At 54.1% G+C, this 12,385-nt stretch overlaps 1 protein-coding gene across 6 annotated transcripts in view; it reads left to right on the top strand.

Annotated features, from left to right (window-relative positions):
• The window catches only part of PCDH1 (protocadherin 1), a 54,396-nt gene that overhangs the window by 23,289 nt on the left and 18,722 nt on the right, over positions 1–12,385 (top strand). For 5 of the 6 annotated variants that reach the window (XM_005532661.3, XM_088063652.1, XM_088063651.1 and 2 more), the window contains exon 4: positions 3,173–3,392. In XM_005532661.3, coding sequence (XP_005532718.1) covers positions 3,173–3,392 — 220 coding nt within the window. Of the gene's footprint in view, positions 1–3,172; positions 3,393–5,999; positions 6,265–12,385 lie in introns of those variants that run through there. The other variant, XM_088063653.1, reaches the window with a different exon arrangement.

The raw sequence follows: 12,385 nt of genomic DNA, 5'->3' as shown, positions 1-12,385 counted from the left end.
AGGTTGGAGGGGCAGGAAGGCACTGGAAGAAGCCCTGTGAGATGGCACCTGCAAAGGTCTCCTCTGATGAGGAACAGGGAAAAACTGGGGCAAGAAAAGATGAGGCCCCCAAACAGATTTGCTCTTTGCAGGTTGTGACTCGGACCTGCTGTGTCTGACTCCTCAAACAGAAGGCTCCAGCGTGCCTCCATTGCCCTGCACAAGCAGCTCCTTGTGCAGAGGCCACTGCCTGCTCAAAGGCTCTTTAACCTCCTGCAGAAAGGTCACACCAAACCCAATTTCTGCCAGTCAGGGCCAGACAAATTGATTCCATGCCTTTCCATGATTCCAGAGCGGGGCTGTGCGGGTGGAGAGCTTCCCAGGGCAGCCGCTGGTGGGGCTGGGCACAGAGGGAGGGGGGCACTCCCCATGCCCTGTGGGGCTGCAAGGGACAGGGCTTGGGAGCCCTGCAGTGTGAGGAGCCCTTTCGAGGGCTGCCTGGCAGGAGGTGACATTTAAAGGAGGTGTTTTTCAGGTAAAATCGCTGCTGTTCGGGGGTGGGGGGGATGGTGGCTGTCACAAGCTGGCTTTGGGAGGTTGTTTATTCGTGTTATCACAGCACCCCGAGGAGCCTGGCTCGTCTGGCTGGGCTGGTGCGAGCACGGAGGGAAAGCAGGAGCCCGGAGCTCGGGATGGGCTGTGGCAAGGCAGGAAACTGGATTCGGCTGGGTGGGCAGGGTGCAGGGGGAGTGCCAGGCTCTACACAGTCCCTGCGGGCTGGCAGGAGGCTCCAGAGGGTCGTTGGCACCTGGGCAGCGCTGCCTTGTGCTCAGCTCCTCCAGAGCCCTCCCGAGAGGGGCTCACCTGTGCCTTAATGACAGGGCTTGCACCCTCTGCTCTGGCAACCCACTGGCACAGGGTGCCTGTGCCCCATCCTGGAAATGGCCAAGGCCAGGCTGGACAGGGCTTGGTGCCACCTGGGGTAGTGGAAGGTGCCTGCCCATGGTTGAGATGAGCTTTAGGGCCCTTCCAGATCAAACCCTGCCATGATGCTGTGATTGCACTTGGCCAGAGCTGCCACTGTGGGTTTTTTGCCATAGAAATTAACCCGCTCTTCCCTGCTGCAGGTAGAGGTTCACTCCTTCTTATCTGCCAGTGCTCCCAAGCAGAGGCTTTTTCTTTCCAGCCTTTGCCACGCTTAACCTTCTCTTCCCTTAACCAATTTATCTCTCTCTTTTTTTTTTAATATTTTGTCATGGTTTCCAACAACTGCTTGTCTGTTCTTCTCTGCTGAAGTGGGACACCTCTCCTCAAAACTGGTGTCCAGCTCAGCCTCATGGCACAGAGCTGGCACATCCCAGCCTGTCCACACATCCCAATATAGATGCATTTTTGGGTGGGAGGTTGGCACCATGGGCGGATCCCCAGCCTGTGATGTGCAGTGATCCTCAGCCAGCTGTGATTACTCCTCCCCAGGGTGCAGATGTGACAGATCCATCCCACATCTGTCATGCCAGCAGTTAATGAAAACACAGCCCAGCAATGGACTTGGGACACAACTTGGAGCTTTAGTTTGATCCATGATCCCAGCTGAAAAGGCCACCTGCAGTAATTCCTTTGGGAATAACACTTTCTAAATGATTTGCACCCACATTACCCAGGCAGGGATGTACCGTGCTGCATCTCCGCTGTTTGCTTGCATTACTTATGAGAAAATCAGCTAAAACAGTGTCAAAAAAAAAACTTCTTCAAGTCGAGCTAGAACATTTACTGCTCCTCCTTCCTCCACGAGGCCTGCTGTCTTTTCAAAGGAAGGAGTTCAATGGCTTGACATGTTTGTTTGTGACAAACCTACAGTGGCTGTTACTCATTTCCTTGTTATCTTGTAGGTACTTACAAAGAGTTCTTTTATCTGCTTCAGTATTTTTCCAGGAACTGAAATTAAGCTAACTGTTTTATAATTCTCCAGCTCTTCTTTTTTCTCATCATTAAAGACAGGTGCTATTTTAGCTCGCTTCCAGTCTTCTGGAAGCTCCCTGATTCTCTACAAATTCATCAGGAAAAAAGAAAAAAAAGAGTCGTGGGGAAGAAAAAAAAAGCAAAAAAAAAAGCAGACCTAACAGCTCTGAAGTTACTTAAATCAGGTCTCTAAGCATCTGTGGTGAATTTAATCAGGTCCAACCAACCTTAAAGCAGCTCATCTAAATGCTCCCTCTGTGTTCCTTCCCTCTGTTCGTCTCAATTCCTTCCCCTTCCTGGCCGGTGCTCGCTGTGTGTGGGACGCCTGATTGCCACTGATTTGTAGTAAAGACACCAGCACAAAAAAAGGTATTCAGCCTAAGCGATGTGTTGGCTCCTCTCTCGCCTCATCACCTTCAGATCCCCATCAAATAATTCCCGTCTTGGCCTTCTGCCCGCGTTTCTGGTGGAGAAATATTGTGGTGGCTTTTTCTTGCTCTCGGTGGTTTTGTTTCATTCCCCGCTCTTGCCCCTTGAACTCGTGCTACCCTCTCCACTCCTTGGTAATCACGCCAAAGAAGGATTTGGTGGAAGGATTTGGAGTGGGATAATGATTGTGGCTTAATGGCTGCTGGCAGGGAGCTGCTCCCGAGCATGAGGCAGAGCTGGGGAGGGAAAGTGTGAGGTGGGGGTCTTTGAAACGCTTAACGAGCACACAAAAGCGGCGCTGGTGGTGACCCTGGGTGGAGAATCCTGAGGATGGGAGCTGGGGTCAGGCCAGGGGCTGGCAGGAGAGGGAGGATGTCTCTGTGGCTCTGTGCTGGCCAGCAATGCCATCAGAGGGGCTTCGGAATTTTTGGAGCCACACGAGGCTCTGGGGTTGTGTCGGGAACCTGCCGAGCGGGGACCCCCCATTCAAGGGTGGAGACAATGATTCAGGAGGCTGTGATGATGGGGGGAGCTTTCCAGAGCTGTCCTGCCATGGGAGGACATCTGGGTGACAGAAGAGGCTGGGACAGAGCCATGAGGGAGCGATGGGCTGGGGGAGCACAGGGACTGTGCAAAGTGTGCTCCCTACATGTGCTGGGGAGCTCTTGGCTGGGATGGAGCCTGGCGTTGAGTCTCTCAGGATGGCTCTGGGGGCTGAGGATGGGGTCAGGATGGATGGCCCCACCCTTTGCCTTCACCTTCACCTGCAGGATGGGTGATGCAACAGCTTCTCTCTTGTCTGCAGTTACCTCATCGCCGAGTGACGTTCTCTGCAGCCAGCCAGGCTCAGGACCTGCAGGACCCCTCCCAGCACAGCTACTACGACAGCGGGCTGGAGGAATCTGAGACCCCCAGCAGCAAATCTTCGTCGGGGCCCCGCATCGGGCCCCTGGCCCTGCCCGAGGACCACTACGAGCGCACCACGCCTGATGGCAGCATCGGGGAGATGGAGCACCCTGAGAACGGTACGTGCCCGCCCCTTGCGCCTGTCCCCTCCCCTGGGACCTGTCCCCAAGGCTCCTGGTCCTCCATGACCCATGTCCCCGGTGTGGGTGATGTGGAGCTCGGCTGGGACCCGCTGGGCTCGCTGGGGATGGGAGGATGGAGAAGAGGTGAAGCTCAGTGCAAGAGACAGCAAGGAGTGGTGAGGGGGAGAGGTGGGTGAGGGAGGGGTGTCTGGGCGAGCTGTGGGATGTGAGGAGTCAAGGAGACAGGTGGGTGTGGCAGAAGATGGGTATGGCAGGAGATGGGTGTAGCAGGAAGCAGGTGGGTGTGCCGATGGGTGTGGCAGGAAGCAGGTGGGTGTGGCAGGAAGCAGGTGGGTGTGGCAGAGGACAGGTGGGTTTGGAACGACGCAGAGCGAGGGCCAGAGAGGGAGGTCCAAGATGGAAGCACAGGGGCTAGAGGGGCTGTATCCCAGCCCATGGGGAGCTTGTATGCTGCAGTCAGGGGTCCCGTGGGGGGACCCTCATGGGGGTTGGGGTGCGCTGGAGCTCCTCACATGTGTTTGGGGTCGGAGCTTTGGGAGGTTCCAGGGCGCAGAGGGCAGAGCAGGTTTAGTGGCACAGTCTGGGCTGAGGAGATCCACGGAGTGGAGGCTCATCGAGTGTGGTGGTGGTGGTGGCAAACCCCAGAGCGACGTGTCCCTTCACCGTGCCCCTCAGGTCACCTCCCGGCAGGGTCCAACTTTCCCTGAGAACCCCTGGAGGTGTCTGTGGTGTCATCACCGGAGAGCTGCTTCCCCCTACCCCAATGCAGCTTCACCCACGGTCATGCTGCTCGTGCTGCCTCTGTGCTGCCCCGCCTGGCTGCAGCCCACCCCCCCAGCTGTCTTCTCCAGCCAGCTCCCGTTGCTTCCTTGGATTTGGCTCTGGCTGTGTGCATAACATCTTCTCTCCTGTACCTGCTACCTTCTGTGCTCGTGTCCCCTGGGGAGGTGGCTGTGGAGGTGGCAGGGTCAAAGAATCTCCTGGGAGGGAAGAGGAGGAGGTGGCAGAGGGTTCTCCTGAAGTCTCCTCCTGTTTCTGGGAGCAGCCTTGACTTTGGGACAGGTGTGTGTGTAGTGAGAAGATGGCTGAGCGGTGTTCAGACGGTTTTTAGGGAGCTGTAAATCTGCTGGGTTTGTCTGTTGTGGAAATGGACAGGTCTAGTGGAACATCTCCTCTCAATTCCCAGGTTATTCCTGGAGTAGTACTGGAGTTCTCTGTGTTACAGCCATTGGAGCAAGGCATGGTGGGCTTCCCAAATCCACCTGTTGCACCTCCTGTCCACGAGTGTTGTGCAGATCACTTTCTCCCCAAAGTGCCAGTCAGTCACCCAGGACGAGCAGTTTGGAGCAGTTCCTGAGCCCTGGGCACAGGGTAACAGTACTGGGCTTCCCTGAGTTCGTGGAAGAGAGGCTGGAAAGGTGGGAAGCAGTGGATGAGCTGATGGATACCGCGAGCTAGTGGGGCTGATGGACCTGGAAGACGAAAGGTTGAGCCTTGGAATGTGACAGGAAACTCAGAGATGATGAGGGAGAAGCAGGGCTAAAAGTAGAAAGAGGGGAGAGAGAGGAGCACCTGGAAGGTGCAGGGCACGGAGGATTGTCTTGGGATATTCCTTGGAATGTTCACTGTGTGCCTGACAGGGATGAGCAGAGCTGAGGAAGGCCAAGGGACATTGCCTGGAGCCCCCAGAAATGGCTCCCTGCCCAGAGCATCACAAACCTGCCCTATAAACCAGCTCCTGTCTTGGCACAAGGTGCCCTGTGTGTGTTCACCTCCCAGCAGAGCAAGAATCACCCCACGCCCATCCACCACCAGATCCATGTGTGGTACAGACACTGCAGAGGCTCCCAGGGAATGACCACAACCCTGCTCCGCTCTCCATCCCCCAGAATGTCCTGTCTTGGCTCCCTTCCCATGACAGTGGTTGGGAATTGAGCTCCAGCCGCTCCAGCATCTGTCCTGACCTGTATTGGGTGCAGGGGCCGTGGCAGGTCAAGGCTCTCGGGAATCCACCAGCGTTATCCTGAGCTGGTCCTGCTGCTCTGCAGATAATCTGGCACAGCAGTTCAGAGGGGACCTCAGGAGCTGGGGCCAGGGTCGTGATCCTCTGAGCAGACTGTGAGGGGACCCTGGCGCTAGGACGGGTGATCTGGGGATTAGGAGGCACTGGGGCTGTTTGACCAGCTCACCAGAGCTGTGTTTGCTCCGTCCCCTGCCCGAGGTGTGGCACATCCACATCTGTGCTTCCAACCAGACCTTGTTTGTCCAGAGAAGGATGGTGACTTGTTTCCTGCAAGGACTCTCCAGTGATGTGGGACCATCATGATCTTTTGGGGACTGTCCCACCGTGTCCTTGCCTTGGCTTCATCAGCAGCATCAGCCCCTCAGAGAGATCAGATCTTGGGTTTTTGGGGAGCTGGGCAGACTAAGCTGTTCTTGACCTTCTGGTAAACTGCGGAGACGTGCTGGATCCCACACCCCCATCCCGCGGCACAAGCGCGAGGCTGACACGACTGTGCGTTTTCTCAGCTTTCATCTGGTTATAAATATCCAACATAACAGGGCTTCCATTGCTTTCTCCAGGAGATTATCCCTGCAGCCGAACCAATCTGATAAGCAAGTATGCAAGGCTATTTATAGCTTTTCAACTGGAAGACAGATCCATGCCTTTTCTTTGTAGATGGTTCTTCACTTGATTAACACACATCTCAGTGTCCTCCTTTTTTGGACCCTTTCTGCTGTGCAGACTGCAGTAAAATGCTGTATTGCAGGGGCTGAGCCAGGCCCTTTGCAGGAGGAATCACACTGGTTCTGGTGAAGACTTCTCCAGGAGCTTGGCACTGACGTGGCAGCTCCTCAGTCATCCCAGGCGTTTTTCATCCCTGCTCTCTTCCCTCACTGCCCACTGTTTCCTTCCCAACATTTCCCTGCGCTGTTCCCCACCTTGGTGGGGCTTGCTGAGCTGGGAACGAAGCTCAGTCTCCCACTTGGCCACCCGGTGCTTTTCCCAAAGACATCTGCTCCCTCCACGGATCCCAGATTTGCTTTGGTTGGAAGGAGCCTGGGAATGCTGGTGCTCCATGGAGGCTCTGCCCTGCCATAATGCATGCAGGGCTTGGATGGGGACAGTGCCAGTCACTCTCCATCAGCCATTGAGGGAGTTTAACAGGATTTCGGGACCAAATATGTACGGTTTAGGAATTGTTACATGGAGCCTGTTTTCCCTCTGTCCCTGTGTGGTGCAAACGTATCTGAGATTGTGATTTATTTGATGAAGCATTTCTAATTCATGTTTTTCCACCCCCAAAAATCTGTTTTATGGCTGTTATTTAGAGTGGGGATCCCGTGCCATTTTTAATGCATGCAGTTACAGCCCTGCTCGGGGTATGGAATAAACAACCACCTCATGAGCTTTCCCAACACTCTCCGTGCCATAGGATCTGCACTTCCAAGATGTTGATGAGTTTATCCTCACAGTTCCAGGGAAGAAACTCCACCATAGGTGGGGAATGAAATAGGAAATTGCAATTTACATTTTTCGGAGGTGGCTGCTTGCTCTGGGTGACCCTGAATGAGCTGGCAGCTCCTCCCGCTGCCGTGTCGGGATCCTGCTGTTCCAGAGGCACGAGGCAGGAATCCGGCTGCTCCCAGATGGCAGAGCCCAGGCTGCTGCTGACGTCCGAGGTGGGAATAGAGCTTGATTTTGGGACTTTGTGGCAGAGCTGGTTTCAGACCCTCCTGCCTGGTTCATCACTGGGGCTTTGCCAAGCCCAGCCTTTTCCCGGTGCCATCCAAGACTCTCCCAACACTTTGGCACAGCTGGAGAGGATGGATGGAGCCGTTGCTTCCCAGGTCTGGCTGCTTGGCTCAATAAAACCCCACCAGGACAGGTTTTCCTTTGTTTCAGGGAAGGTTTAGAGGGATGCATTGCAAAGGCAGAAGGAGCAGCTTGTCTTACCCATGTGTTACACGGCCATGAAATCCCAGCCCATGATTTCTGCCATGAGCATCCCTTTGGGAATTTCCCACTCTGTGTGTGAGAGCCCAGGTGAGCCCTCCCAGTGGAAGGTGCTCTCTGCCCCCAGTTCCACCAGTCTACACCAGTCTGCTTCAGCTCCTCCCTTTTCTTCCCACTCTGAGTCTCACAACACTAGAATTCCCTCTCCTGGTGCGTACTCGGAGATCCCATTCAGGCAACTCAACATTTAAAGATCTCTTTGAAAGAAAACTGAGTCAAGTCCCTCCCTGTGAGCAGAGCCAAGGCAAGAGATTTTGGCAGCTGGGTCTCTCTTCCTCTCCTCCTACCCTTCCTTGCGCTCCTCCCAGCCATTGCCATCTGCTCCTGCCACCACCACAGACCTGCAGCCTCATTCCTGGGCAGCAGCAACATCTGGCACATCTTGGATGTGTGTGGTGCTTTTTGGCAACCCGTGCAGAGGCAGTCTGGGGAGAAGTTTCCTTCCTCCACTTTGCTAATTTCTGATTATAGTTCATGCCTTCCATTCCTTCAGCTCATTTTCCTCTCTGCGTGGTCTCCAATTTGCCCACAGGCTTTTGGTGGGGTGGATGTGCCCAGGTGATGTCCCACAGCCCCCCAGCAGCACTTGGTGACATCCACAGCAGCTGCAGGTGCAGGGAGGATGTGTCTGGGAGTGTTTGTGTTCACAGTGTGACCATGGCATGGAAACATGGCTGCACCTGGCTGTGTGAGCACCCTGCAGTGCCACGGGATCATGGAATGGTTTGGCTTGGAAATGACCTTACAAACCATCTAGTCCCACCCCCTGCCATGGGCAAGGACACCTTTCCCTATCCCAGGGTGCTCCAGCCTGGCCTTGGGCACTGCCAGGGATCCAGGGGCAGCCCCAGCTGCTCTGGGCACCCTGTGCCAGGGCCTGCCCACCCTGCCAGGGAACAATTCCTGCCCAAGATCCCATCCAACTCTGCCATTCCCTGGGTCCTGTCCCTCCATCCCTTGTCCCCAGTCCCTCTCCAGCTCTCCTGGAGCCCCTTTGGGCACTGGAAGGGGCTCTGAGCTCTCCCTGGATGCTGAGCACCCCCAGCTCTGAGCTCCTTGAGAACGTGGATGGCTCAGAGTATTCTCGAGCCAACCATCCTCTTTTCCTGCTCACCATGAGGATGGATTTGCAGCCCTGGGCAGTCACTGCCTCCTGCCTCTGCTTTAGTGCCAGTCATGAGCTGCTTTTTAAGGTTCTCACTGCGACTGTTGTTCATTTCCTCGCAGCCAACAGATGGGACAAAAAAATTGCATTCTGTCTCCTTCCCTGGCACAGAGACTCCTCTAGATCTTAAAACCTATTCTCTTTTTCCTGCATTATCTTTAAATGTCCCTTTTGTCTTGCAGAAAGAGTTCCAGGCACATTTACAGTCTGTGGAGTTGGGTTTTTGGGGTTTTTTTTCCAAATGTGCCATGCAGCACTCCTGCTTTGTTGCAGAGGCTGTGAGGAATGCTTTGCAGCGGTCTTTGTCTGGGATGTGGGATCCGTGGGATCCGTGCTGCTCCCGGTCATTGCTGCCTGGGATCCAGCAGGTCACACATCTGCCCAGCTGAGCAGATTGGGTCTGGCTGCTGCTTAGGCTCCTCCCTAGCTGAGACATTGTGGGTTTGAGGTTTTTGTAACTGATTTTTAGCACTTCAGGCCTGGAATTCTTCTTGTCCTGAGCAGCAGCTGCCTGGGTTTAGGGTGTCCACATTCCTTGTGACATGTCCTGCTCCTCATCTGCATCTGGAAATTCTCTCTGGGTCCCTCAGTGATCCTCAGCACCTGCATTTCTGCAGAAGAAATCAGGAGCTTCTCTCTTTTCCACACTTAATGTTGGTTCCTCCCCAAAACCGGCTCCTGGTTTGCTTAACCACCGCTGGGAAAAGATTTTTATCAGGACAGATGACATCCAGCAGATTGCAAATGGCCCTGGATTACCCCATCCCGGTTTCAACATTTCTGCTTGAGCTGTGATTCCAGTCCTATTTCCTTGTTTTTCCATGTTTTCCAGTGGCTGTGTCTGGGCAACCTCTTACGCCAGAGCTGCTCAGGGCAGGGCAGTTGTCCTGCCACGCCAGCCAGGTCACCTTCCTTAATTGCCCCCAGGAGCCCAGGGTAAACGGGGGATGGCTGTTCCCCTGCCCCAGGAGCAAGCACATTGCTTCCCAGCTCCAGAGAGTGCCTTTAATCCTCTCAAGACCTTCTAAGAAGGCTGTTCCTCGCTTCAGACACTGTCCAAAATAGCTGTAATAATTTATCTGTCTCTCTTGCCTCACAAGATTATGTGGTAGCACACACATAAGGTTGTCCTCGAGTTCTCCAAAGATCCTTGGCGGATCCTGGACATCTTTAGAGGACTTATTTGAAAAAGCCAGATTGCCCTGTTGGATTCTGGTTGCTTTTTTTTCCCCCCACATTCTGTCCCTGGGCCCACGTGGTGTGGTTGTGAAAGGTCTGGGCAGTGCAGTCACTCAGAGCCAACGCCCAAGAGACAAAAACTCTGTATTTCAGTAGGAAGCTGCCTTCTCTTGGAGGATATCTAGGTCCCCACAGCTCTGTGCATTCCTGCTACATTCAGGATGGATTTTGGGAGTTTTCTGCTGGTTCTTGTGGTCCTAGGCTGGGTTGGGATCTCTTCCATTCCCTTTTGATCTCTTCCATTCTCTCTTCCTGCCTGTGGCAAGCCGGTGGAAATCTGCGAATGCCCTCTCACTTGTGTTATGTCCTTCACATTCATCCTGCTCTGAATTTACTGGCTGGAGAGAATTCTATCATTTTTCCTAATCTTTATTCCTCTCTCCATCTGGAAGCGCTCCCCAGGCTGCTGCTGTCCCTGTGCAGGGTGAGGGCACAGCTCGGGGAGGTGACCCTGCCCTCACTGTGCCGATTTTCCGGGCGATCCTGCAGAGACCCCGGGCCTGGGGAACACGCTGGGAGCTGCTGACCCCAAACTCACCCCGCTCCTTGGAACCACTCTTGGGCTCAGCCAGCTCCATGGCAAACTTTGAGACTTTCCTTAAGGGAATCAGCTACAAACAGATGGGAATATGGAAGTTTTTAGCTAGGAATTATAAATGAGCTCGTTGAGGGAAGGCGACTTCTGCTGCCCCAGGGAAGGGAGGATTTCCCATCTCCCCAACAAGGGAGGCCAAACTGTGTCATGGAACTCCTCCAGCCCAAGGCAGGAACATTTTTCATCATATTCCACCTCAGCAGGCCTGGGAAAGGGTTCTCACCTGGCAGAACATGACCCCAGTGACATTAAAAAATCCAGAGATCCCAACCCACACAGGACTTGGCATTTTCCTTTTCCCTGGCAATGGTTGCAAATTCCGATGCAAATGCCCATGCAAATGGTCATGCACAGCTATTCTTATCTCTGGGCCAAATCTCAACATCCCTTCTTTGGTAGAAAGTCGATTTTCCAAAAATAGTTTACATCAGCCTCCAACTATTTGTGGCTTCAGCTCGAGTTCGTTAAACCCCGTTCCAGGAAGAGTTTTCCAATTTAGATCCGCAATGGGAACGAGAGGGTGGGGCCCTTTGCTTTGTCCCACGTTCCTCTCCAGGAGGACATTTCCTCGCAGTGAAGGGTTGGGTGAAGCTGCTTTGGGCTCTTCTTTTGTGTTTCCCAATCCATTTCAAAACACACGCTTGAACTTGGGACCTGCCGTTCCTTTGGACAGGTGAGGGCAGCCAGGAATGGGAGTGATGACTTCTCTTGAGCCACTGTGTGTTTTGGGAGCAGAAGAGGCAGGTCCCTCCTGTCCCTCTTGGTCCCTGTGCCGTGCTGCTATCCCAGCACAGCTCCATGGGCAGCTGGACAGGGGAGTGACCAGGCTGAGGTTTTGCTGGGTCACGTTTTTTTGGCCATTTTTGCTCTCCAGACAGAGCAGTTTTCCCACCCTGCCTTTTCCATGGCTCCACAAAGAGCTGAACTTGCAGGAAGCCGGGATTTTGCGGGAGGCAGGGATTCTGAGCTTGGCACTCAGCTTTAGAACACGTCTAAACCAGAAAAAGCCACCAAGTGTAAAAGCAACAGACAGGCAGGATCCCTCAGCAGCCCCAGACTATTTGTTGTTTTCAAAGACCTGCTTCCTTAGAAAGCTCCTTTTGAAGTAATTTGACGTGCCATTTCCAGCTCCTGTGTGATCTACCGCAGTTATTCCCCCTTTATCTGCCTCCCAATGCTCCGGAATGTCTCCATAAACCTGCCTGGCAGAGCCTCTGCCCGTGCAAGGGACCTGCATTAGCGTGGGATTTAAACTTAATGCCGGAGGATCTTACAAAGTCTCCCATTTGAGCTTCTCGTGGACTCCACACCGCGGTTCCTTTCTCATAAAAATAGCAGGTGGCTGAGTTTGAAGGATCGGTCAGGTGTGGATCCCTCACATGGAAAATCCCTCTCGCTGGCAGGAGATAGAGGATAAGGGATTCATCCCTGTCCCCGGTGAAATCAATGGGAGCTTTGCTGTTGAGACAGGTCAGGTGTCAGTCTCAGTTGTTGGCTCTTCCCCGGGATTTGATCCTTTGTGCTCTCACCATTAAAGAATCTCTCTTCCTGTCTCCTTCCCACGGGCTCTCATCCATCCTGATTTGAAGTCCCCTCCGTTAAGTGGCTGGAACGCCAGTGCTCCGCTTCCCCGGCAGAGAGGACACTCCATAAATCTCCCATTAGTCATGGATGTGGCGAGCCATCCCAGGGATAGGCTGCCGTGCCTCAGAGGTTATCAAACCGTGGCAACCCCTGCGTTTGCCTCTCCTTTCTGAGAGCTCAGCTCCCTGCCAGCATCCAGGGCTCATTTCCTGGGAGCTGAGGCGGCCACGCTTTGCTCAGGGACACAACAGTGGCCACGTGGTGCTCAGTCCTTGTTCCCTGGCCAGTGAGGCTGGAGCTTGGCTCCCTTTCCAGCAGCTCTGGGCAGGACAAGAAGCTTCCAAAGAGCAGGAATGGGAGAAGTTTAC

Source organism: Pseudopodoces humilis, chromosome 17 (genome assembly GCF_049639895.1).
Source record: "Pseudopodoces humilis isolate 2021_Gansu_Grassland_sample_001 chromosome 17, ASM4963989v1, whole genome shotgun sequence".
Lineage (NCBI taxonomy): Eukaryota > Metazoa > Chordata > Aves > Passeriformes > Paridae > Pseudopodoces > Pseudopodoces humilis.
This window is presented reverse-complemented; position numbering and strand designations above follow the sequence as displayed.